We start from the raw sequence: 25,598 nt of genomic DNA, 5'->3' as shown, positions 1-25,598 counted from the left end.
ATTTTAATTCCAATTCTAAAAATGTAATATGTAGAATTAATTTTATAAAGTTTTCCTTGGAACTGGTAAATAGTTTTGGAATTATATAGAATGGTGCATTTCAACGAAAATTTTATTCTAAAAATTAACATTTCAGTTGGCTGCAGCCAAGGTTTAAAAATTCAAAACTTTGTCAAACCAAAAAAACTATATTTTATTATGCACCAGTTAATTCATATTTTGTTTACCAAATAACAATTTCCAAACAAATTTTGAATATAAAATGTTGATAAAGTACTTGAAATTTTATTTTTAAAAAATCGTATACTCCAATCAGGAAGCGAGGAGGAGATAAAGGATAGAACCCAAACAAAAGCTGATAAGGTCCAAAACACTGGAATATACACTCATCTTCTTCTTCCTCCTCATCTCTTCAAAAAATGGCGATGACCCCTGTTGCTGCATCATCTCCAATCTCAACGCACCATCTCCTCCGCTCAGACTTCATACCTAAACCTCCGTTTCTCTCCCTCACCACCAAACGGAACAGAGTCTCATCGTACCGTTTCACCGTACGTGCCTCCGCGAATGCCATCGTCGAATCACCAAACGGTGTAGCTGCTGCGCCGAACTCAGACACCGACAGCTCCGATTACGGCCGAAAGTTCTTCCCTTTGGCCGCCGTCGTTGGTCAGGTCAGAGAATCCTCAAAAACTTTCGTTTGCTGCAATTTGATTCAGTAGGTTGCTGAATTGTGAATCACTCTTCTCTTATCAAGTGAAGATGTGAATAGAATCGATGAAATTAGGGTTTATAGAATGTAAATGTGCAGGCTTTAGTTGATTCTCAACTTTGTTCTGTTGTTTTGTTTATAGGAAGGCATAAAGACTGCTCTTTTACTTGGAGCGGTTGATCGTGAGATCGGAGGGATTGCTATCTCAGGTCGTAGAGGGACTGCGAAGACAATCATGGCTCGTGGGCTTCATGCCATCCTCCCTCCTATTGAAGTTGTTGTTGGCTCTATCTCAAACGCTGACCCGGCTTGCCCTGATGAGTAAGACTCTTTACTTACTACCTCTTCTTCCTCTTCACTTCATGTGTCCTTATGTCTGATACATGTAGGTGGGAAGACGAACTAGCTGAGAAAGTTGAGTACAATGCTGATGGTACCATTAAGACCGAGATTGTCAAATCTCCTTTCATTCAGGTTTATTTGTTTTTTTTTATTACAGCTTTTCTCAAAACAGTTCTCTTTATTTACTTAGGTGTTTTTTTTTTGTCATTTGTATTACGCAGATTCCTCTAGGAGTCACAGAGGACAGACTCATTGGGTCTGTTGATGTGGAGGAGTCTGTGAAAAGGGGGACGACTGTTTTCCAGCCTGGTCTTTTGGCTGAAGCACATAGGGGAGTGTTGTATGTTGACGAGATCAATCTCTTGGATGAAGGGATTAGTAATCTGCTTCTCAATGTATTGACAGATGGTGTTAATATTGTTGAAAGAGAAGGAATCAGCTTCAGGCATCCGTGTAAGCCACTGTTGATTGCTACTTATAACCCTGATGAAGGTGCTGTTCGAGAGCACTTGCTAGACCGTGTTGCCATTAACTTAAGGTATTGCTAGGAGTTCTTTTGGAATCATGAGTGAAACAAACATATGGTCTGTCTCTTTTGGGTAGTTTACAGTTCTTTTCTCTTGTTACATGAGGATGTTAACGTTTGCAGTGCAGACCTTCCTATGAGTTTTGAAGATCGTGTCGCAGCAGTTGGCATTGCCACACAGTTTCAGGAACGAAGTAATGAGGTTTTTAGAATGGTGGATGAAGAGACAGAAACAGCAAAGACGCAGGTAACCCTCAAGTAAATTAAAAGAGATAAATGGCTGGATTGGATGTTGTGCTTCTTATTAAAAAATAATTGAGTCATAACTCAAGTGCATTTTCTCTTGCTACAGATTATATTGGCTAGAGAATACTTGAAAGATGTCAAGATAACTAAAGATCAATTGAAGTATCTGGTTTTGGAAGCTATGCGAGGTGGTTGTCAGGTGTTATGCAATTTCTTAATTACTTTTGTGTGTATGAAATAATTACTGTATAGCAACGTATTCCTCCAAGAAATGAAGATAAAACTGAAAAGAAAGGACAAGATGATGTCACGATTATAGACTTCAACTAGTGTAGTCTTGAGCCAATTAACAAGTTTTATGATGCAGGGACACCGCGCCGAGCTATATGCTGCCCGTGTGGCGAAGTGCTTAGCTGCAATCGAAGGGAGAGAAAAAGTCACCATTGATGACCTCAGAAAGGCCGTTAAGTACTCTTATTGAACATCTTCGCAGTAGTTTTAATGATTTGAGAGGGGTATTTATATAGTCCTCCAGATACTGATTGGCAGTTGTTGTCTAATTTTAATAGGTCGAACTGGTCATTCTTCCTCGTTCAGACGTAGTTGAGAATCCACCACCTGATCAAGAGAACCAACCGCCGCCTCCTCCACCTCCTCCACAAAGTAATGATGCTGGAGAAGAACAAAATGAAGAAGATCAAGAAGAGCAAGAAGAAGAGGTAAGTGGATTAGGCATACTTTATTGTCTCTTGTTGGACACGCGAACTAGGTTTTCTCCAAAGTATAAAAATCCTTCACCAATGCAGGATGAAAACAATGAAGAAAATGAAAATGAGCAGCAACAGGATCAAATACCTGATGAGTTTATATTTGACGCTGAGGGCGGTCTGGTGGATGAGAAGCTCCTCTTCTTTGCTCAACAAGCTCAGAGACGTAAGGGTAAAGCTGGAAGAGCAAAGAATGTCATATTCTCGGAAGATAGAGGACGTTATATAAAGCCAATGCTTCCAAAGGTTTGCTTGCTCTCTAGGTCATCTTAATCTGGCTAGTTGAATTAATTGCAGATAGATTTCGTTGATTACTTGATTTATTGGTAGAACAAACCTTCTGTCTAAGATTAGTTTGATCCCCACATGAGTAGTGAGGTTCCAAAATGGCCACTTGAGTCTCAAGAAATAGAACTGATCAGGCTCCCAAACATGCATAGTCCCTTAACGAATTTTACTTTTGACAGGGTCCAGTAAAAAGATTAGCAGTGGATGCAACCCTTAGAGCAGCTGCGCCTTACCAGAAATTGCGCAGAGAGAAAGATATATCAGGAACTAGGAAAGTCTTTGTCGAGAAAACAGATATGAGGGCCAAAAGAATGGCAAGGAAAGCTGGAGCCCTGGTATTGAATCTTCTCAATTCATTTCTTCTGAAAGATTCTATAAATTTGACAGTTTCCTTGAATCCAATTTATTCTCACTTAGATTTTATAGCACAAAGATGTTTGGCATGATGAACAGAAAATAGAAAATGGGTGAAGCTTGATATAGATGCATGAATGTCATATCGCTTCTATGATGCGACTTATTTAATTTACTATAAAATAGTGATGAAAATATAGATATATATATATATATCTGATTACGCTTCTGACTTACTGTTGTTATATGTCAGGTTATATTCGTGGTTGACGCAAGTGGCAGCATGGCGTTGAATCGTATGCAAAACGCCAAAGGTGCTGCGCTTAAATTACTGGCAGAGAGCTATACTAGCAGGGATCAGGTAAACAGGTTACTATATTGGACAGTAAACGTGTTTGTTGATTGTTGATCCGTAGGGCCTTTGGGATGAGACTCATACTCCCAGTGATATGGTATAGGTTGCGATTATTCCATTCAGAGGAGATGCTGCGGAAGTGCTATTGCCCCCATCTAGATCAATTGCAATGGCAAGAAATCGTCTTGAGAGACTTCCTTGTGGTGGTGGTTCTCCTCTTGCTCATGGTCTAACAACGGTATGTCACATAACTATTAACGTGGTTTCATCATTCATTATGTGTGTGTCAGCTTAATAATAATAGTATCTAAGCTGATGTGTTTAAATTTTTATCAGGCGGTAAGAGTGGGACTTAACGCAGAGAAGAGTGGTGATGTGGGGCGTATAATGATTGTTGCAATAACCGATGGTCGAGCCAACATAACACTGAAAAGATCAACTGATCCCGAGGGTATTGCTCCTGATGCTCCTAGACCCTCCTCCCAAGAGTTGAAGGTAAAAAAAAAAAGAAGCTTCGTATTATAATATCAAAGAAGCTAGTGATTGACTATTGATGGTCTTTGTATGGTTACAGGATGAGATTCTGGAAGTTGCAGGGAAGATATACAAGGCTGGGATGTCTCTACTAGTGATAGATACAGAGAACAAGTTTGTTTCAACTGGTTTTGCCAAGGAGATCGCAAGAGTTGCTCAAGGTTTGTATCTGCAACAACTGGTTCAACAGAGATTGTATCTTTTTTTCTTTTTTTCAAAGCAGAAAAAAATCTGAAATCTCATCATTGCAATGTTTATTTCTGGCAGGGAAATATTATTACTTGCCAAATGCTTCGGATGCTGTCATCTCGGCCACCACTAAAGATGCGTTGTCAGCTCTGAAGAACTCTTAGGCCTGCCTCACTTGTCCCTGCAATATTTGGTTTATGATTCCCGGTTTACATTTTGTACATTCTAATTTCCTTTTTGACCCAACTAAACCAACATTTCATTCATCAAATATGGAAAAGATATAAAGCGAAATGAAATGTATACTACATTCAATTCTAAACCGGAGATGTTCCTTTAACCAACCAATTCTAAACCGGAGATTGTCCTTAATACATTCCAAATCTAAACCGGCATAGACCGAAGTAAAAAAGGAAGCGGGGAGTTCGAGGAGAGAAGAGAAGAGTTGCAGAGTAGGAAACGCAAATTCATTCATCAGCTATGAAATCTATTCGCTTGATTTCTTCAGCTCCTCCGTTTCTTTGTCTTTCTCGAACTCGAGTTATCTTCAAGACTCCACCAGCAAAGAGATGCAGTGGTGGTGGTGGTGGTTTTGTGACTGTGTCTTTGAATTCAAACCCAGAGAAGAGCTCTCTTTCTTCTGAGGGTGGAACTGGAAGAAGCCTCATTTCTAGGGCGTCGATCAGTGTCTTGGAAGATCAATCCATCAACGGTTTTAAAATGCAACTTGGTAGCTCTGTTTCTCCTCCGCGTTTAATCAATCCATTAGGCAAGACGATGAGTAGGAGCGATCAGGCGTTTCTTCTGTTGGCCTTCATTGCTTGCACGGTAAAAAAGACCATGACTTTTTTTTTTCTTTTCTTTGTTATTAAAGTTGATGTTTTTTGATGTGTCACTGTGTTGCAGACTTCAGTTGCTTTTACAAGTTTTGTGATTACAGCAGTTCCCACACTTCTGGTAATTCTCTCCCTCCATCTTTTTTTTTTTATTACAACTTAGAAGCTTATTTGTCTCTCAGTCCTCTTTGCTTATTTTTGTTCATAACTCATTTTATATATTAAAAAGGCTGTTTCAAGTAGCCATAGCTAGAGAGGCTATAAGAGAGTGAGCTTGTAAGGTGGACTGAGAGTAGTTTGTAATATGCAGCATCCATCCACACTTGCTGCTAGCTAAATATTAGCACTGAAAGCAACCACACAAAGAGTGCAGTAACAGATAATACATTAGAACTAAAACCCCTTACATCAGTCTTCTTTAAATGTGTCCTAGCTTTATGTTCACCTATATGATTTGTTTCCTCTTTCTTTTGATTTTCAGCTCAATGTTTGTATTTTTGCTCCTGAATTGATGATATCTATTTCAAAGGCAGTTATTTTTTTTTATTATCCTGTCCTCTACTCAGGCCATGGGTAGAGCTGCGTCTTCCTTTGCTAAGTTAGCCGACACGGCCCGCCAAGAACTCCCTAGTACCTTGGCAGCCATTAGGCTCTCCGGCATGGAAATAAGCGATCTCACTCTTGAATTAAGTGAGTTAAGGTAATCACTAAAGACGCTCTTTCTTTTTTTTTTCATTATCCCAACTTTTTAAAAACTTGCATGTTTCAATAGTTATTACCCTTTTCATCTTGTCTAGAATAAGAAAATATGGTTGATATTCATATGATTATGGTGGTGGTTTCAGCCATGAAGTAAGTGATGGGGTAAACAAATCAGCTAAAGCGGTTCAAGCAGCTGAAGCTGGAATCCGACAGATTGGAACTCTTGCACACCAGCAAACTCTCTGTAAGCTTCTCTGTTTTTTTCTTTTAATCTGTTATTTGTTTGCAACAGCAAGTTAGTTGTGATCTAATGGCGACCGTTGATATTGGTTTTTTTTCAGCAATGATTGATGAGAGAGCAAGTTTACCAGAAATATCACTGCAACCTGTTGTGGCTGGTGCAGCGAAGAAGACTTCTCACGCAATAGGCATAGCATCCAAGACACTAATGAACATTATAACCGGAGGAGGTGACAAGGACGAAGAAGACTCCTAAGACGTTTTTAAAAACTTTCTCACTTTAATTCTTTGTTCCTTTTTTGTAAGCTATGAGAATATTAAAGAAATCACGGTTCAGTTGATTTCACGGTTCAAACTTTCTGTCATATGCGTTAGAAACACATCGTAAGACTAAGACAGACGACCACAACAAAGAGAGAACTTTTATAAGTCATCATACTAAGATTGGGCCTACAATGAAAGATTAATGGATAAATGGGCCAAATTCAGACCCAGATAACTGTTAATGAACAAATGAAGCAGAGTGACATTGACAGTAGCTTTATCCGTTTATCGTCTTCATCCGCCTATCACCAGTTTTTTTCTCACACCATTTCTCTCTCTCTCTCTCACACACTACAATCTGTAAACGGCTTTCATTTCATCCTGTCAATGGTCAGAAGACTTAGCTTTCGAATTTAGCCGAGAGCATGTCTTCTTGTCTTCTTCCTAACTTCAAGTGCCAACCTGATTCTTTCTCTATTCACTTCAGAACCTCTTACCCTGTCTGTAAGTATTCTCTCCTTCTTCTCTCTCTCATTGTGTTGAATATTCCTCCAATATCAAGGAGTTGGAAACTGCAGGGTTTAGTCTCTTTAGTTCTGGCAGTATTAGGCTTGAGAGCTTCCCTTATGTTTGAATAGTGTATCCAATTCTAGTTTCTAGTTGATAAGCGTGATACTATCTCAACTTCTGTGGTTCACAGACCAAAAATTACAAAACCAACACGTTCATCTTAAATCAATGTGAAATATATCTAATATTCTCAAATGATTGGGATGCAGCAAAACACAATAAGAGTTCTGTCTACTTCCAACCGCAATGTGCAGTATCCACTTCACCGCCGTTGTTAACTTCTACGCTTGATGTTTCCAAGCTTAGACTACCCTCTTTCAACACCGATTCAGATTCCAGAATTTCAGACAGGCAATGGAGTTATACAGGAACCACTGGTCCTTCCACTGAGGTTAGTTATCTAATCATTTGTTATCAATGGTTCAGTAAAAGATTATTGATCGCTTTTTTTTTTGTATTTCTAGGCAAAGTATTTAGAAGCTTTAGCCTCTGAAACTCTTCTCACGAGCGACGAAGCAGTTGTTGCGGCGGCAGCAGCTGAAGCACTCGCCCTTGCCAGAGCCGCTCTCAAAGTTGCCAAAGATGCCACATTATTCAAAAACACTCACAACTCGAAACTATCAGTATCATCAACACCCGACAAACGCTCCAAGTGGGACCAGTTTACCGAGAAGGAGCGTGCTGGCATATTGGGGCATCTACCGGTTTCTGACACTGGAGTTGTGAGTGATAGAGTCACTGCACCTAAATGTAACAAAGAGTCGTCTGATGATTTGACACCAGAGAAACAAGAAGCTGAGCCTCTGGAGGAGGTGGAGGAGGAGCTTCTTTCGGTGAGTTCAGCTGTGAGATCTACACGCCAGACCGAAAGGAAAGCTCGGAGGGTTAAAGGGCTAGAGAAAACTGCATCGGGCATGCAGTCTGTGAAGACTGGTTCGAGCTCTAGAAAGAAACGTGTTGCTTCACAGGAGATTGACCATAATGATCCTTTGCGTTATCTGAGAATGACCACAAGCAGTTCAAAGCTTCTCACTGCCAGAGAAGAACAACAGCTCTCTGAAGGCATACAGGTTTATCAATGATCTTCCAAATTCTGAACTAACCACTTCCCTTGTGCGTTTCTTGATGACAAACTTTGGGTCTTTCATTTAGGACCTTCTGAAGTTGGAAAGACTCCAAGCAGAGCTTACTGAGCGTTGTGGCCACCAGCCAACCTTTTCACAGTGGGCTTCTGCTGCTGGAGTCGATCAAAAAACTTTAAGGAAACGTATAACTCACGGCACACAGTGCAAGGACAGAATGATTAAAAGCAACATTCGTTTAGTCATTTCGATTGCAAAGAACTACCAAGGAGCTGGGATGGACTTTCAAGATCTTGTCCAGGTTCCTTATCTGTTGAGTAATGTAATTTACAGCTTTACAATTACCGATGAAATTGATAAATATTGAACATTATTATGCTTACAGGAAGGATGCAGAGGGCTTGTGAGGGGAGCAGAGAAGTTTGATGCTACAAAGGGATTTAAATTTTCAACTTATGCACATTGGTGGATCAAGCAAGCAGTGAGGAAGTCTCTCTCTGATCAGTCCAGAATGATAAGATTGCCTGTAAGTGTCGCCGCAGTTATTTAATAAATGTTTCTGATGATTACACATTTTTAAATTGGATGATGATTTGGCAGTTTCACATGGTGGAAGCAACATACCGTGTGAAAGAGGCAAGAAAGCAACTGTATAGCGAAACAGGTAAGCAGCCAAAGAATGAAGAAGTTGCTGAGGCGACTGGGCTGTCAATGAAGAGGCTCATGGCGGTTCTACTCGCTCCTAAGCCTCCCAGGTCGCTAGACCAGAAGATCGGAATCAATCTAAACCTCAAACCTTCGGTTTGTCCTCTCCTGACATAACACACCATACATCATAGTCTTCTGTGTGTTTGATGACATTGTGTTGTTCTGAATGCAGGAAGTGATATCAGACCCTGAAGCGGAAACTTCGGAGGATATACTGATGAAGCAGTTCATGAGGCAGGACTTGGACAAAGTACTGGACTCGTTGGGTACGAGGGAGAAGCAGGTGATACGCTGGAGATTTGGGATGGAGGATGGGAGGATGAAGACGTTGCAAGAGATCGGTGAGACGATGGGTGTGAGCCGGGAGAGAGTGAGGCAGATCGAGTCTTCTGCTTTCAGGAAGCTCAAGAACAAGAAGAGAAACAGCCATTTGCAGCAGTACTTGGTTGCGCAAACAAAAGAATCATAGTGTTTTTATCATTTGCTGAGGAATGTTTTGTCCATAGAACAGAGTAAAATTCATTTCACAAGCAATAATTATTTATTTATCATTTACTCTCTCCTTTTTGCTATACTAAGCATTTCTATTAAAAAAAAATTTTGGACAAAACATCAATGATTACCTACTTAAACACAGTTCAACCAATAATATAAATATAAAAAAAAATAAAAATGATCACAAAACACTTGGATTTAATAAATTTTTTTAATAAAATGAAAACATTTTCTAATCTAAAACAATAATATATAGAATGTCAGAAAAAAAAAGAGAATACTATTTTTGTGGAGACCAAATGCAACATTTTATTTCCAAAGCAGGTGAAATCATATGTACTGGATAAAGGTCTCACTTTCCTAAAGACAAATGAAAGGAAAAGAATAGCTTTTTTTTTTCCATCATAAAATTATATTAAAGATAGGCCCAAAGGCCGGAAATGGGCGGACCACAACCCTAAAACCCTTACAACCAACAAAAGCCCAAAAAACCAAACTGGACCACAAAACAACAAATCCGGGCGTAGAGCCCATTACACACGCGAAGCCCAAATGGTGAGATCTGCCGACACTTTGGGAAGCGCGACCACGCGTTGCCATCTTCACATGCAAGGACACGTGTCGCACGATCCCTCCACTCGCTGTCGCCGCTGCAGATCTTCTCCGGAGGGCACAGCCGAGTCCCACCAGCCGTCGCAAACCTCGGAACCACCCACCAGCTTTCTTGCTTCCAACCTCGACAGGTGAGGAAGCCGCATCACCAACGCCTTTGAATAGATTTAGAACACCGGAGAGCTTCATCGGGACTCACCCGAGATCTCGATCCGAGGCGTCACGGTCAGCCGCTTCAACATCACCGCTTCGTCTACCGGAGAGCATCCATCGATAACTCGAGATCTCCTCCAAAACCGAAGCCAAACCATTCACAAAACACCAAACGAGACGTCACCGGAGCATAGGAAGCCTCCACCTAAAGAGAACCCTAAAGCCGACCGTTTACCCTTGAAGGAGAAGAGCAACGACGGAGCCGCAAAGCCGACCGCCCACCGAAAGGAAAGGTGCGGCGACGGAAACTAACGATCTACACAAGAACCTAAAAGAAAGGGCGCTTTATACTACTAGGAAGGAAAGCCGGACCGACGGACGGTGACTGTGAAAGTTCATTCCGTCGGCCGGAAAGGAAAAGAATAGCTTATTTGCACCTTTTTTTTGCTAAATTATAGCTTATTTGCACTTCAAAAGTGAAAACAAATAAACAGGAAAATTACATGGTTGCAACTTGCAACAATACCGACCCAAAATTGTTCATATGTATAAATAAAACTAACTAAAAACGTTTTGGAAATTAATAAGAGGCATTAGCGTCTAATACTTGATAGGTTTTATGTTTTACTATAAAGTTTGAAAGCTGTATAAACTTTCTTAAAATTATCTAATAATTCTTTGCATTCGTATTTTCCATACATTTTAGATTTTATGATACATTATTATAGTGTAACTATAACAACTCAGATAAAAAAATATCTTAAACTAACAGATGATTAATTGTCCACAAAAGGAAGACTCTCCGTGTCTTATCCAAAGGCATTTCCTCACATCCTTATATCTCTCTTCTTCCTCTCTCTCTCTCTCTCTCTCTCTCTCTCTCTCTCTATCTTCTTCCTCTGCTTCCCGCGGAGCTTTCAGTCTCTCAAGTATGTCAGTATCTACACATTGTTTCACTTCACCCTGTCACGACCGTACGAGATTCTTCTCAAGCGACGATGGTAATAATAAACTTGTAAGAAAGAGAATCAAAGGCACTTTCTTGGTCAAGATCTTACCTTCTTCTTCCCAAAACTCTAATCTAAGAGTAACTGCGAAATCCCCACCACCCTTATCTGGATTCAGGTCAGGAATCTCTAAGGTAAAACAAAAAAAAAACATTGTTTCTTTCAATGTTCTTTTTTTCTCAGCTCGTGCTTTCGTCATTTCCTAATGCTTATTATAATCATATGCCAGGGAGTATTTGATATTGTGGCATTGACATCGAGGAATGCACTCAAAGAGCTCAACACTCAGCTGGTGCTAAAGCTCGTAGGTGTTGTAGCCTGCGCGTTTCTCATAGTTCCATCTGCTGATGCAGTTGATGCTCTCAAGACTTGTGCATGCTTACTAAAGGGGTGCAGGTAAAATCTCTGCATCAGTTTATTGTTGAGAGTGTGCATCTAATAAGTGATAATATATGTCTATTGAACTGTATGGCTCCATTCAGATTCTACAGTTATTGAATTGTTGAGAGTGTGCATCTAGATACCAGAGAGGTCCTGAGTAAATGATGGGACAAAACTAATATAACAATGTTGTGTGCATCTAGATGAAGCTTAGTGTCTCTATCTAGATGGAGCTGATTTGAGTTGATAACATCTTTTTCTGATTTATTTTTGGTAACAAAGTTTATGTATGATCTCAACATTGTCCGACCCGTGTAATCTGTTAGGATAGAACTCGCAAAGTGCATTGCCAACCCTTCCTGTGCAGCTAATGTCGCTTGTCTCCAGACCTGTAACAACCGTCCTGATGAAACCGAGTGCCAGGTTCCTTATCTATCTTCACTATATCATTTTAGCTGCTTCTGAGAGAATAGACCAATGATTTGTGCTTTATCTTCAGATAAAATGTGGTGATCTGTTCGAAAACAGCGTAGTCGACGAGTTCAACGAATGCGCCGTGTCCAGGAAAAAATGCGTTCCGAGAAAATCAGACCTGGGAGAGTTTCCAGCCCCTGACCCTTCTGTCCTCGTCAAGAGCTTCAACGTCAAGGACTTCGACGGCAAGTGGTACATCACGAGCGGCTTGAATCCGACCTTTGACGCCTTCGACTGCCAGCTCCATGAGTTCCACACAGAAGACGGGAAGCTCGTCGGAAACATCTCGTGGAGAATAAAGACACCAGACAGTGGCTTCTTCACTAGGTCAACCGTGCAGAAGTTCGTCCAAGATCCTAACCAGCCTGCTGTTTTCTACAATCATGACAACGAGTACCTTCACTATCAAGATGACTGGTAACAAACAAACAACAACTTATTTAGTCTTTGCTTCTCCTCTTGCAGGTCCTAAGAAGTTTTTTGTTTGTTTTACAGGTATATACTGTCATCAAAGATAGAGAACAAACCTGAAGACTACATCTTCGTGTACTACCGTGGGCGTAACGATGCGTGGGATGGATACGGAGGTGCGGTTGTGTACACGAGAAGCGCTTCTTTACCCAGTACCATTGTACCGGAGCTTGAGAAAGCAGCTAAAACCATAGGCAGAGAGTTCAGCACTTTCATAAAAACAGATAACACCTGCGGTCCCGAACCTCCTCTGGTGGAGAGACTCGAGAAGACGGTGGAAGAAGGGGAGAAGATCATCGTGAAAGAGGTCGAAGAGATAGAAGAGGAGGTAGAGAAGGAAGTGGAGAAAGTGGGTAAGACTGAGATGACACTGTTCCAGAGATTAGCCGAAGGGTTCGAGGAGCTAAAGCAAGACGAGGAGAATTTCTTGAGAGGGTTGAGTAAAGAGGAGATGGAGCTTTTGGATGAGCTCAAAATGGAAGCTAACGAGGTTGAGAAGTTATTCGGAAAAGCTTTACCAATCAGAAAGTTCAGGTAGATTGTTGTTATAAGACAAAAATACATCTCTGTAAAAACACATTCATTGGATTATTACACAACAAAAACACAAGGATTAAGACATCCTTTAGTGGGTAATAAGTAAACACAAATGTCTCTCTCATCAAGAAGAGGTGAAACTGGTGATGATGGGGATGATGACGATGAGAATGATCAAGAGCAGGACAATGATACCAATGCACATCCATTTCCTACTGCTTCTCTGATGCTTCTTCGCGGTATTCAACTCCTTAGCACCGTCCTTCACGTAATGGCTCGCGTTCATCACGTGATGCTCGATCTCATCCATCTGCTCGCCTTGCGCCTCGACCATCACAGCCATGTCTAGAAACACTTGGTGTAGCTCTAACAAGCTCTTCTCTATCTCCTTCGCCGCATCATACCTTTCCAATATTTATTTATCACAAACGAGTCAACAACAACAATAAGCATATCAAACTAAAAGACAATATCTATTAGATTATGGTTAAGTTTGGTTAGATTGATCACCGGTTTATATACATTTGGTTAAGTGAACTTAACCGTAACCTAATAATATCTTTTAACAGTACCTGTCTTGAATCTCAACCACAGTCTCCAACACCTTCCCTCTCCCGTGCTCCTGAACCGCACGTGCGAGAAACTCTTCACCTCCGTCGGTTATAATCTTCTCGATCATAGCTTCGTCTGGTCTCTCACCAGTAACGGTGAAGTACCGTCTCTCAACTGTCTCTTTGTACTCGCTCATCATCCTCTGCCTCAGCGCCTGGAACTCCATCATCGATTCTCTCAGCTTCTTCCTCAAACCGTTCGTAACCGCCACTCTGCTCCTGTAAACCGGAGTTCCGGATAACCGTTTAATCTCCCGGTTCGCTCTGTCCATCTCCTCGAGCGTGGCCTTGATCGATTTCGCTTTCCTTAGACCGGAGACGATCTCGTTGGAGATCTTGTCGCGGAGAGACTTCACGGAGTCCGCCTTGTGCGCGGATCTGCTCTCGTCGTTGTACTGCGAGATCCGGGAGAGCGTCTCGGTGATCAGAGACATCTCCGCTTTCACTTTCTCGGCTTCTTCGAGGAAAGAGGAGAGGCTCTCGTCCGTGGTGTTGTTCGCCATCTCGAGATCGGGGTCTGGTCCTGATTCGAGATCATCCTTCATTGCTAATTTTTTTAGGTCGACGTAGCTTGTGAACGATTTGGTCATTAGGTCGTTCATCTTTTCGCTTCTGAAACTCAATTCGAAAATAACCTGAGAGTTTGTATGAAGAGAGAGAGAGATGAGTGTTGGGGTATGGAAGAAAGGAACTGAGAAGTAACGTTTTTAAGCAGTGGAGGAAATGTAGCCGTTACTGTGTTTCTTTGTTTCTCTCTCTCAACGGCTATATTAGGAGGATGTATCCGTTAGATCGTACGTTTGTCAATCGGCTTTCTGATATCAATTTGATTTTTCTTTTGTTGGGTGGAGATTTCGAAACGGGAAAAGTATATAGGGGCTGAACTGTGATTACTTGTATATTAAAGTGCTTTGTGATAATTGAGATTGGAGACAGGTTTTCTTATTTTTGTTGTGACTGATGAGAAAATACAGGGGCTACAATGCAATAATATTAGTCGTCTTGAGATTTAGGCAATTCTTTAGTGTTGGCTATTATTGTATTTTGTTACTACTGTATTTAATAAAGAACGTGGCTTTGGTATTGTGATGTATATGTTGAAAAACATGTGGTGAATTTTTTTGCATCTGATAGAGAGTACTTTAAGAAAATAGGAAATCTTGTTAGCAACCCATTCCTCAAGATTAAATATTTATTTTGTATCCATTTATTCTGCATTTGTGTTTTTCTTACTAAAAGCCTAGCCACATTTTTTTATGTTTTGGTCCGTCAACTTTTAGTTTCTCGGCACTCCGACTTTGTTTAGCTAGCTCTACAATCAAGTCCCTCTCTATTGAATCCTGCTGTTCTTCTTGTGATGATGAGTTGGGGTTATGAGTATAAGGATACACTAGTACAGGTCTATTTCCAATACAAGAGTTAAATATGTTCCTTTTGTGTAAATCTTTGAAAAGAGTTATGGTGGAGGAGTGAGACCCACGTGGGTGATGTGTTGGCAAACTATCTTCCTTAAATTCCAAATCCAAATATCCATCACTACTTTATGTTTTCTTTTTCCTTTTCACTACTTTATGAGTTTATGTAAAGTGTCGTCTATACGCTCTCTCGTTACGTGTACAACACAAATATTTTTTTGGTAAAATTACAAAACAAATATTTACAAGGCGGATAACCTTTTTTATGTCTCCACCATTCGTTTAATTTATAAAATTTTTTTTTGTCAACGTTTAATTTATAAAATTTAACATTTTAATTCCAGCTTTGTTATCTATCTAGCAGATTAGTTCATCAAACGTTGAAAGGCAAATTATCGATATATTTAATCACATATGACTTTGAAACATGAAAACCGATGTATTAAAACAAGAAATTGTTAAAATGTATATTATTTTAGTAAAGTAAGTTACTAAAAATACTTTTAATTAAAGTCATGAATTGCGGTAAAAAAAAAATACACAAAACACGGTAATAATAATACGTAAATCCGATTCCAAGTTTAGATAATATTTTTACTTAATATCCGCTAAAATTCGTGTGAACCTTATCCATTATTCTGACTGGTTCCAACTCAATAACTATTCAACCGTCAGATCTTAAATCCCATATCCACAATCAACGGTTTAGAGCACATAACGAAAAGAAAAAAAAAACACTTTCTTCTCGTCCAGACTTTCCCTTTTCATTTTTTTATAAATTTTCTCGTGTGAAAGAGGAAAGGAAAAGCGAAACTTGGCTGGTGATTAAAGATTGTTGAGAGGACACGTTGTCTCCGTGAGACTTTCTTCTTCTTCTTCTTCTTCTGGTTCTAAATTTTGTATACTTTTCTTCTAATGGCGGAGGTAATCAGCAAAACGAGTTTATTCTTCGGAGGAGCTTGTGTGAAGAATCACCACAACCACGTAGATGACTTCTCTGTCTCATCGGTGAGTTTTGGTTTCAGAAAGAGTTTCTCATCTCTCAAGCAGAAGAAGCCTCTTAGAAGTGACTTCTATGGAAAACAGATCCTGGATACTCATACACAGACCTTCAACAGGCGCTTCCCATCATCATCCATCACCGCTCAGGTAATTTCATTATATAACTCAGACATGAGAGATCTGATTAACAGGATCCTAAGATTCAGACACGTTGAGTTATTTGGTTTCTTGAATCTGTCGGAAAGTAATATTTTTTTTTTGTTTATACAGTCAACGCTGAGGATTGGGACAGCTCAGAAGTGGTGGGAGAAAGGTCTGCAAGAGAACATGAGAGAGATCTCTTCAGCTCAAGACCTCGTCGACTCTCTCGCCAACGCTGGTGATAAGCTCGTCGTGGTTGATTTCTTCTCTCCTGGCTGCGGCGGATGCAAGGCTCTGCAATTCTGCATCCTAAGATGTGCCAGCTGGCGGAGCAGAGCCCCGACGTGCAGTTTCTCCAGGTGAATTACGAGGAGCACAAGTCCATGTGTTACAGTCTCGGTGTCCACGTCCTCCCGTTTTTCCGGTTCTACCGTGGCGCTCAGGGTCGTGTCTGCAGCTTTAGCTGTACCAATGCTACGGTAACACGTTTTCTTTTCTCATCATCCCACTGTTCAATCAAGAGACCATCATCTTAGGGTTTGGTTTTGATATTGTTGTGTGTTTCAGATCAAGAAGTTTAGAGACGCGTTGGCGAAGCATAGTCCGGATAGGTGCAGCCTTGGACCAACGAAAGGGCTTGAAGAGAAAGAGCTCGTGGCACTTGCAGCCAACAGAGAACTCAATTTTAGTTACACACCCAAGGTTGTACCTGTTGAGAGAGAAGCGGTCATCCCTGCTTCGAAACCAGGAGTTCCTGTTCCTCATCCATCGATGAGCGGCAGTGACGAGAAGACATTGGTCTCCGCAGGAAGATGATATGGTTCTTCTGAGAGTGAATAAACCTTTCTCTTGTACAGTTTACCTGATTAGTAGTACTAGCTAGTAGCAGCAACTGGATATATATTGCAGTTGTCTGTTCTTGGAGCAGCCGGTTTATTTTTGTGGGGTTCCCTTGAGCATAACCGGTCTAATGTGGTTTCCTAGAGCAAGACCGATTCCGAGTGGTTCTAGAGTGTTTTGCTCAGCTCTTATGGGAGTGGAAGGTCGTGCGCTTGGGCACCATGGAAAGCTTTCTACTTAACTTCAATCAGTTCAGTAGAACTAGTTCTGTTTCTTTGCTTTTAAGGTATTTGTATGCAAGTGAAAATTATGATACAATTGTCATTCAGGAATCAGGATGGCATACTCTCTATGGATTGATATTTTATTTAATGTCAATAATGTCTTTTGTTAAGCTTAGTTTACAAGTTTTCAAAAATGGTGTTTGACCATGTTATATCTCTTTCTTTTTTTTTTTTTCGGTCAATTTTGTTTTTGGTCAAGTTATATCTCTTTCATATTATGGGTTTTAAGTGTTTTCCGTTAGTTTTACATTCTTTCCTCTAATAAGAGCTAAAGCACAAGACTTGCGTGTGGCTTACTGGTTGATCAAATAGTGGACAAACACAATTTATGTAGTTGCACTACAAGTCTGTCGATTTCGCTGATTCATGAGTTTTTTTTCGTTCAAATGAAGTTGCGAATGTCAACATTGAGCAGATTTTTCGATAAGACAGATCTAATGGAAGAATAGAAGTCATAGAACAGGTCCTGAGACAAGTAAGTAGTAGTATTGTAAATTTGACATATAACAGAACCCGATTCCCGGCCAGAATACAAAATGAGATCTTTTTAAGAAAAACATTAGAGAAACTAGATTCGGAAAACTTATTAAAAAAAAAAAAGAGATCCTATGATGATTCAAAGATTTACACTCATTCCAGCATCTGATCAGCAGTAGATACTTGGCCAGCAGCGGCTCCCTGGCTTCTCTTCTTCTTGCCTGAATTGCTTTAAATAAATACGGCATTTGAGATGGAAACGAGCCAGCAAAACTCAAATGGTTACCTTTATTCTTTAGTTTATTAAGCTTCAAGGTCTTCTTCACGCTAAACTTTCTAGGGGATCTCTTTGATTCTTCTGATGCAGCTGAAACCAGAGAGAGAGGAAAAAAAAGCCTCACGTAAGCCAAATACAACACATACAAAAGTCACAAGGGCCAAAAGGAATGACCTTTTAATGAATATGCTAACAGTAACAACAATTTATACAAGAATTATAGGTGCCAAGTCTACAGCTCAAATTCCTCCAAGAGCTGATACTAGCTAAATTGTTAATGACAAACTTAGTTAAGAGCTCAATTAACAAAAAGAAAAATGGGTACCATCAGCAGAAGCCATCTCGACATCCTCCATGGTTACAAGACCCTTCTCCACCATCTCTTTCTGCTCCTGTTATCAATTCAACAACAACTCTTTTTAAGTAAAATTTGAAAACTAATAATGGCACTATCATTTATCCAATATGATAGAAAAGTAAAAGAAAGTCATACTCGGCGCCATTTTCTGAGGAGTTTTCTCTGACGTTTTCCGGAGACGGAGAGAACCGGAGCTCTGCTCTTCAGTTTATTGGTGAGTGGATCTCCGTGGATAGCTCGCTTTCTATCCGCTTTCGCCTCTCTCTTCTTCTTCGCTATCTCATTGTATTTCGCCATCTTTACCAAAAGAGCTTCTTCCACGGACGCCTTCACACTCCAAAGCTCAAACCTAAAAAAAAAAGAACTTGTCCTAAAACCATAAATCCAACAGTTAGCTTGACCTATCTTTGGGCTTTTTCATGTCTCTAACTAACTTCGCTTGGGCCTTTTCTATATCTCTTTTATTTATCGAACCGTCTTCTGTTCGGAGTTTGAATATTGGAATTAAAATAAGTATCAGAATTTTTTTTTTTTGATAAACCCTATCGGCTGATCCGGTTGGCCCCAGGAAGAACGCACTTAGTGCTACAGAGTAGACTGGCTACCACACTGCCTAACCCGAGTTTGGAATATCTTCCGACTAATGCCAGGGAGTGAACCGATCATCTGTTACGATCCACCATGTAAACCACTTGGGCCAAAACCCAAGCCCAGACTGGCCAAGTGATGATAATTTAGTTCCCAGGGAGAATCGAACCCAAAACTGATGTGGGTACACACCAAGCCCCAAGAGATTGCCACTAGGCTACCACCACTTGGTTAAGTATCAGAATTTAAGTACGAAAGTATTTTGACGGAAAAGATATCCAGTCTCGTTTCTTCAAAAAATCTATAAGAAGCGTAGGATTTGTTTTAGTTAAAAAGATACATTGAATTCCAATAAAATCTATCAGAACTGAATTTTAACAAAATCTAAAAAAATATTGAATGATTGAGTTTTTTAATAGATTTAAATTCTATCTACCAAAAATCTAATCCAATAACACTTAGGTTTAGATTTAAATTACGCTCAATTCTACTAAATTATCGTATACAATAACATCTCATAATTGTTTACGTGGTTTAGATTAGATTCAGATAAACCAACTATATTCGGTTTGGTTAAATGCGCTCATATTAAAAATAATAATCTTTGTGTATTATTTAATATGTCACATTCTCATAAAAATAATAATCTAGTTAAAAAAATGTGATATAACATTTACTTAATTATGACATATATAATTTTCTTTATGAATGTTTCTGTTTTTGATAAGATTTTAAAATATGATATAATTAATATCTCTAACATTAACCATTAAAATAAAATTTCTTTATAATTAAACATATGATAGTAACTAATATCTCCAACATTAAACATTTTTTAAACTATATTATTATTTTGAACGAGAATGTGACAAATTAAATAATGCACAAGGATTACTCTATGTTAATATGAGCGCATTGAACCAAACCGAACAATCGGCATATTTGAAGGGTAATCGGATGTGTATTTGAAAGAACATAATGCACATGTAGGTAGCTCTTCTCCTCTTTGCTAGATTCTTATTCATTCTCTGAAAATAAAATCATTCGATATAAGACAACGTCTGAACCATCTAGACCATCTAAACCATCATGGTTTACATAAAAAAATTATTTTTGTCAAAAACTTTAAAATATAGTAATGATTATTTCTTTTATTTTCTGAAATCTGGTATATATATATTATTAAAATTATTTGTATGTGTGCCTTCAAAATATAAAACAAAAATAAAACTAATCATAACTTTTTATTGAATAAATAATTAACGATTCATTAAATAAATTAACAAAATAACTTTTACCATTTTAACATATTTTAACTAAAATAAACAAAAAATTATATAGATTTAAATATATAATTTTAAAACTAGGGATGATATACATATTTAATAAATAATCATTATTACATAAATAAAATTTTATTCTTATCAAACATAATTTAATTCTATCAAAGTTTAAATAAAATAAATTTAAAATAATTAAACCAAATCAAAAGAAACATAACTATAAATTACTTTTCTGATTTTATATTTTTAAATCGATAAAATTAAAATATGAAATAATAATATCAAGCTGTAATTTTTAATAGAATAAAATTATATTTAAATTATTAATTATGCGCAGGAAAGATCCTAGTCTTCTTAATATAAAAATCCCTAATACAAAAAGTTAATAATTGTTTCAATATACACTTTCAATTAGATAACATGATTTCACATATAAAACATTTTACTACTTGAGTACATCTATTTCAGTCTTTTATGCTTTTTACAAACACTTTATTCTTTATATTATATAAAAGATGTCTACAAAAATGCATAACACCTAAGACATATTTCACAATTAAAATCGTAATTAAGACATTGACACACACCTACAAAAATTAGGGGATAATATTTAGATGGCCTGCATTTCTTTATATTTTTTTGTTCTACAAAATTTAATTTTAATCAGATATTTTTATATTTTATTACTTATACGTTTCTTCCAAAATCTACATATAATAATAAAGAGTTTAGTATTCGATTATATATATACAGTAACAAATTTGTTTTTCCCTTTTATAAAGTGTTAACAAAAAAATAACATCGGACTACATTCTCTGATCCAGATTAGTATAAAAGAAAACCTCACTACCAAAGAGTTTTTCATAATCTATTCTCTTCATTGTGTCTCGATATTATTTGTGCAGAGAGATTAAAAAAAAGTAGAGAGGCTGTAACTTTTATTACCTCGCCCGTCCCCAATAACTTTTTTTTTGTTGGTTTAACACCCGAAACCAAACAATCTTCACCGCGGCGAACCGTCTCAACCCCGTCGCCGGAGATTCCTCTCCCCCGAAACAAACCCTAATTATATTATTCATCGGTTTCGTGATTTGTCTGCCACTAGGGATTCTCCCACTGTTGGTAAGTCTTATTTAGCCCCAGCCTCAATTTCGCCGTCGCGTTAATTTCGTTTCACTTAGAAAAACGTTTTCACTGTGCTGTCGAGTCTGTTCCGCTTCTGCTATATATCAGACTGTAGTGGTTCGTTCATAGATATTAGAGAGTGTTTAAATGATAGGGGATATGATTTGATCTCCAGAATCAAATCAATACCTTTCCATTGAATTTGATTACTACCTTTTATTGCATTTAGGTTTATTCTTTGTTTATGACTGACTGAATGTTTTGGTTATTATTAATGCTTATTCATTAGGAAGTGAAGGGAGGCTCCTAGTAATAATGGAGGGAAGAGAGGATACAGTGGAGGGAAAAGAAGATAGAATGGAGGTGGAGGTTGAAAAGGTGGAAGCAAGGGAGGAGGAGCGGAATGATGAAGTGATGGAAGAAAACAACAATCAAGACGAGGAGATGCAAGATACTGAGTTGAGATCCGAGAGTTCTGTTTCTGTTTCGGATGAAGAGGAAGAAGGATTGCGGTCTGGGAATGATGATGAGTTGGATCTTGAGGTAACCAACTTGTGGATGGATATTCTTTTGTTGTTGTTGTTGTTGTTGTGATAGCATGACCTAATAATATACCTTTATATTATGCAGAAGCCTCTGAGCGAGGAAGAAGTAGACGAGTTGATTTCAGATCTTTTGGGAGTCGAGAGCAAGGTATTGAATCTCCTTCCTTTTGCTTGATGGAGATATTAGTAGGCCTTAAATCTTACTCACTATGATTCCGCATTGGTGTTTAGGCTGCGGAAGCTCAGGAAGCACTTGAAAAGGAGTCTCTTTCTAGAGTAGAGAGTGAAGTTAGGGAGGAATTAGCACAGACGCTTCATGGCGATGAGGTTAATTTCTCTTTTTTTTTTTTTCTCACTTTCATAGCTTCGAGTTCCCTTTGTTCTTTCTTATTAAACATCTTAGAGCGTGCCTGGTTTTAGCTGGATAAAGCTGTGGAAGCTGAAATGATGACATTTAAAGATGAATGGGAGGCAACTCTTGATGAGCTTGAAACCGAAAGTGCAAACTTGTTGGTATGCTCTTTTTTGCTTCTTTTGTTTATTTATTACTCTAAAAGAACATACAAATTTTATATTCTCTTTTTGTTTCTTTCTCAAAGGAGCAACTTGATGGTGCTGGAATTGAACTTCCAAAATTGTACGAAATGATCGAAAGTCAAGCCCCTAATGGTTGCTATACTGAAGCTTGGAAAAAGAGAGCCCACTGGGTTGGGACTCAGGTGACAAAAGAAACTGGGGAGTCATTGGCTAACGCAGAGACTTTTCTTCTCACCCACCGGCCTGTCCGAAAGTAGGGTTTTGTTTTGTTTGTTTTCAATTTTTAGTTAGTGCAATTACTCAATGGTGTATATTTAATCATTTTTTTCTGGTGTAGACGACATGGAAAACTTTTGGAGGAGGGAGCTAGTGGGTTTCTGGAGAAAAAGTTTGCTGACGATGCTGTTAAAGAGAGTCTAACTGGAACATCTGAGCTTGACTGGTCGTCTCTCAACAAAGTTTTTTCGGAGAAAAGAGATGAGGCTATTTCCTTCGGTAGTAAGCATTGGGCTTCTGTTTACTTGGCAAGCACTCCACAACAAGCTGCAGCCATGGGATTAGAATTTCCAGGAGTTAATGAGGTTAAATTTTCATCTTTGCCTTTATTTTATCTGTTGAATTTTCTTCACTTCAAGTAAAAGCGTTAAGCGTCTCCTTTCTTGACGATTTTACTTCGGTGACCTACTTGGCATAATACATTTATGAAAGCAGGCATTTTTTTCCTTGTTAGTTTCTGCTTGCATGTCAATAAATTTATGGTCCAATGTTCTGCCCTGATCAGGATAGGAAACATTACTAACTCTACTCTACAGTGTAGGTTTTCATTAGCATAAAAATAGTAAGCCAAGTTGATGTCAATAATTAAAAGAATGAAACATTTAGCTAAGCTCTCAGGTCTAAAAAGGATTGACAAAACTCGATCATTAACTTGGTTATCATTAGTTGGTTTAGATGATGCACAGAACATTATTTGCTACCTTGGGATGCAAGTTATGTTTGAAAATTTCATGTTCCTTCTCAAGCTAGTTCAGATTGATTATCACTGTAAATTTTTTTCTTTCAGGTGGAGGAAATTGAAGAGATAGATGAAAGTTTGGCAGACCCTTTTTTCGCCGATGCAATAGAAAACGAAAGAGAACTTGCCCTCACTGAAGAACAAAAGAAAAACTATATAAGGGTATTATATTTTTACTTAACTTCTTTCATTTCTGTGAATAAGCATGCTACTTTTGAAAGTATTACCGTTTCTGGATGCTCTTTATGTTCCTGCTTTTACAGAGTTCTGCAATGAAATATGTATTCGTAATACCATTTAAGGCTATTCCCAACTCCCGTCTTTCAATTTATAATCTTGAATATGACATTAAATCACCAACAGGTCAAAGAAGAGGATGATATAAATACCGATCGTGAACTTCAACTTCGTTTGAAACGGAAGAGACGCAAGAAAAGATCTAAACAGGTCTGTTTTGCATATTCTTTGAGTTTCTTCTTGTAGCATAGCATATATTTATTCAAGACTTCTTGGGGTTACTAGTTACTTAGAGTGTTACCGGTTATCTATAGGGGATAATGTGACATCAGTCTTAGTGAGCCTGGAGAGTTTAGTCACGTAGAGTTTGTGTTTTGCTATAAATTTTGTCTAGTTAATATTGTGGTGATTTCATGTATATATATAAGATATGAATTTAATGAGGAATATATTTTATAGGGTAAGATGATCATTCGACTGCTATTTAGCTTTTACGTCTTGTTGCTAGATTGTTAGTGACGGTTCTGTCTTGTGTTAAAGCGAGATTTGGGGCATGCAGTGACTGGGGTTTTGTTGGTTTGAAGGAATTATCATTTGGCTCACGTCGCAGTCTTCATTTGGTTTTATTTCAGGTTATCAGGCACACGGCAGAGGATAGGGATGATGATTCGGCGTATTTGCATGGGAATTCAATTGCCCCAAACTCTGCTGAAGATCAAGTAAAATGTCCGGAGAATAGCACTGAGTTTCAAAATAATGAAGTTAACAAAGAGGAAAACGGGAATTTGTCTAATTCAGATGCAGATAAGATGGTCCCCGTTGCAGATCTTGATGTAGATACCATGAGAGATGATTTGCAGAATCCAGCAAGCAAATTTAGGTGTACTGCCTGTAATAACGTAACTGTGGAAGTGCACAGTCATCCCCTTCTAGATGTAATAGTTTGCATGGATTGCAAACGTTTAATTGAAGATAGAGTTGCTACGGTATGTTTTCTTCCTCTTCCAATTTTATGCGACTTACAATGCATTTGCGTATGGGCCAGATATAGACATGTAGTTTGAAGGATTTGTTTAATCGTTTCTTTTTCAATTATCATTACCTTCATCAAATGCTTTTCTTTGACTAAACGGCTTCATTTAGTGCATATGCTACTTTTTGTTATTTGGACGATCACATAGAAATGTTGCCGTAATCTAACAAATATTTTTTCCATATCTTTCTCTCTCTGACCAAAACGTTGGCTCTGACCAGCAGGTTGATGCCGCTTTGGAACGACACTGTGAATGGTGTGGACACATTGCTGACTTAATAAATTGTAGGTCATGCGAAAAACTTTTCTGTGCATCATGTATAAAGAGGAATATTGGTGAAGAATCCTTGTCTGAAGCTCAATCCTCTGGTTGGGATTGTTGCTGTTGCGCTCCCATTCCCTTACGAAGATTGACACTGGAACTAGAGAAAGCCATGGGAGATAAGAAGTCAACGGAGTCTAGCTCTGATTCCAGCTCGGATTCTAGCTCTGATAATAATTCTGTTGATACAGATGCTGATGTCAATGTAGCAGCAAGGTATATCATATATATAGCGGATATAAAAGTCAAGCATGTCTCAACTAATTTTGAATTTTTTCTTACGTTTAGCTCAAAGAAGAAACTGAAAAAGAAAATCCGGCGGATTATTGATGATGCTGAACTAGGGAAGGATACGAGAAGCAAAATAGCAATTGAGAAGGTGTTAACTTGCTCGACAGTTATATTTGCTATATTGGATACGAACACTGAATATATCCTTATTTTTGCTCCCTGACTCATTGTACATCTGTTTTTTTTTTGTAGAAACGACAGGAGCGCCTTAGGTCCTTGCAGTTTTCTGCCAGATACAAAACAATTAGCTCTATGGGAGACGTGAAAATTCCAGAAGGTGCAGAAGCTGAGGTTCTTGGTGATGCACACAGTGGTTACATAGTGAATGTGGCTAGGGAGATTGGTGAAGAAGCTGTGAGAGTTCCTCGTAGC

At 38.6% G+C, this 25,598-nt stretch overlaps 7 protein-coding genes and 1 pseudogene across 8 annotated transcripts; 6 read left to right on the top strand and 2 right to left on the bottom strand.

Moving 5' to 3' along the window:
* The first annotated feature begins 311 nt into the window (after positions 1 to 311).
* Positions 312 to 4,635, top strand: LOC130509244 (magnesium-chelatase subunit ChlD, chloroplastic-like). Of its 2 annotated transcripts, XM_057005002.1 has the most exons (15): positions 313 to 674; positions 855 to 1,033; positions 1,102 to 1,186; positions 1,276 to 1,592; positions 1,704 to 1,827; positions 1,933 to 2,025; positions 2,194 to 2,289; positions 2,396 to 2,545; positions 2,633 to 2,839; positions 3,061 to 3,216; positions 3,489 to 3,596; positions 3,694 to 3,828; positions 3,927 to 4,085; positions 4,165 to 4,285; positions 4,392 to 4,635. In XM_057005002.1, the coding sequence occupies exons 1-15, from the start codon at positions 420 to 422 to the stop codon at positions 4,475 to 4,477; spliced, it is 2,271 nt and encodes a 756-aa protein (XP_056860982.1). In that variant the 5' UTR covers positions 313 to 419; the 3' UTR covers positions 4,478 to 4,635. The 2 variants fall into 2 exon arrangements, with proteins under 2 accessions (XP_056860980.1, XP_056860982.1); XM_057005000.1 differs by having other exon boundaries at positions 312 to 674; positions 2,396 to 2,839.
* Positions 4,636 to 4,735: 100 nt separating this feature from the next.
* On the top strand, positions 4,736 to 6,451 carry LOC108851569 (uncharacterized). Its single transcript, XM_018625024.2, has 5 exons — positions 4,736 to 5,141; positions 5,220 to 5,270; positions 5,716 to 5,849; positions 5,995 to 6,095; positions 6,193 to 6,451. The coding sequence occupies exons 1-5, from the start codon at positions 4,794 to 4,796 to the stop codon at positions 6,345 to 6,347; spliced, it is 789 nt and encodes a 262-aa protein (XP_018480526.1). The 5' UTR covers positions 4,736 to 4,793; the 3' UTR covers positions 6,348 to 6,451.
* A 220-nt stretch (positions 6,452 to 6,671) lies between these two features.
* On the top strand, positions 6,672 to 9,266 carry LOC108813606 (RNA polymerase sigma factor sigB). The gene is made up of 7 exons (XM_018586208.2): positions 6,672 to 6,859; positions 7,135 to 7,316; positions 7,390 to 7,995; positions 8,078 to 8,308; positions 8,393 to 8,533; positions 8,608 to 8,808; positions 8,888 to 9,266. Exons 1-7 carry the CDS (start codon positions 6,781 to 6,783, stop codon positions 9,182 to 9,184), a joined length of 1,737 nt encoding a protein of 578 aa, XP_018441710.1. The 5' UTR covers positions 6,672 to 6,780; the 3' UTR covers positions 9,185 to 9,266.
* A 1,536-nt stretch (positions 9,267 to 10,802) lies between these two features.
* Positions 10,803 to 12,931, top strand: LOC130509238 (violaxanthin de-epoxidase, chloroplastic). The gene is made up of 5 exons (XM_057004989.1): positions 10,803 to 11,116; positions 11,212 to 11,378; positions 11,690 to 11,786; positions 11,863 to 12,254; positions 12,333 to 12,931. The coding sequence occupies exons 1-5, from the start codon at positions 10,907 to 10,909 to the stop codon at positions 12,844 to 12,846; spliced, it is 1,380 nt and encodes a 459-aa protein (XP_056860969.1). The 5' UTR covers positions 10,803 to 10,906; the 3' UTR covers positions 12,847 to 12,931.
* LOC108838114 (syntaxin-related protein KNOLLE-like) lies at positions 12,822 to 14,156 on the bottom strand. Its single transcript, XM_018611087.2, has 2 exons — positions 13,418 to 14,156; positions 12,822 to 13,249 (listed from the first exon to the last, which is right to left on the bottom strand). The coding sequence occupies exons 1-2, from the start codon at positions 14,056 to 14,058 to the stop codon at positions 12,970 to 12,972; spliced, it is 921 nt and encodes a 306-aa protein (XP_018466589.1). The 5' UTR covers positions 14,059 to 14,156; the 3' UTR covers positions 12,822 to 12,969.
* A 1,477-nt stretch (positions 14,157 to 15,633) lies between these two features.
* Positions 15,634 to 17,253, top strand: LOC108837074 (thioredoxin-like 1-1, chloroplastic; annotated as a pseudogene).
* A 323-nt stretch (positions 17,254 to 17,576) lies between these two features.
* LOC108852407 (uncharacterized) lies at positions 17,577 to 18,620 on the bottom strand. Its single transcript, XM_018625919.2, has 4 exons — positions 18,386 to 18,620; positions 18,218 to 18,284; positions 17,902 to 17,982; positions 17,577 to 17,836 (listed from the first exon to the last, which is right to left on the bottom strand). Exons 1-4 carry the CDS (start codon positions 18,545 to 18,547, stop codon positions 17,769 to 17,771), a joined length of 378 nt encoding a protein of 125 aa, XP_018481421.1. The 5' UTR covers positions 18,548 to 18,620; the 3' UTR covers positions 17,577 to 17,768.
* A 2,941-nt stretch (positions 18,621 to 21,561) lies between these two features.
* Positions 21,562 to 25,573, top strand: LOC130495463 (protein CHROMATIN REMODELING 20-like). Its single transcript, XM_056986850.1, has 14 exons — positions 21,562 to 21,789; positions 21,877 to 21,939; positions 22,023 to 22,118; positions 22,212 to 22,304; positions 22,391 to 22,581; positions 22,666 to 22,909; positions 23,392 to 23,505; positions 23,607 to 23,624; positions 23,707 to 23,790; positions 24,213 to 24,566; positions 24,940 to 25,151; positions 25,224 to 25,314; positions 25,419 to 25,517; positions 25,562 to 25,573. Exons 1-14 carry the CDS (start codon positions 21,562 to 21,564, stop codon positions 25,571 to 25,573), a joined length of 1,899 nt encoding a protein of 632 aa, XP_056842830.1.
* The last annotated feature ends 25 nt before the right edge of the window (positions 25,574 to 25,598 follow it).

This window comes from Raphanus sativus, chromosome 1, assembly GCF_000801105.2.
Source record: "Raphanus sativus cultivar WK10039 chromosome 1, ASM80110v3, whole genome shotgun sequence".
NCBI lineage: Eukaryota > Viridiplantae > Streptophyta > Magnoliopsida > Brassicales > Brassicaceae > Raphanus > Raphanus sativus.
Note: the sequence above shows the minus strand (reverse complement) of the source record. Positions and strands in the feature narration are given on the sequence as shown.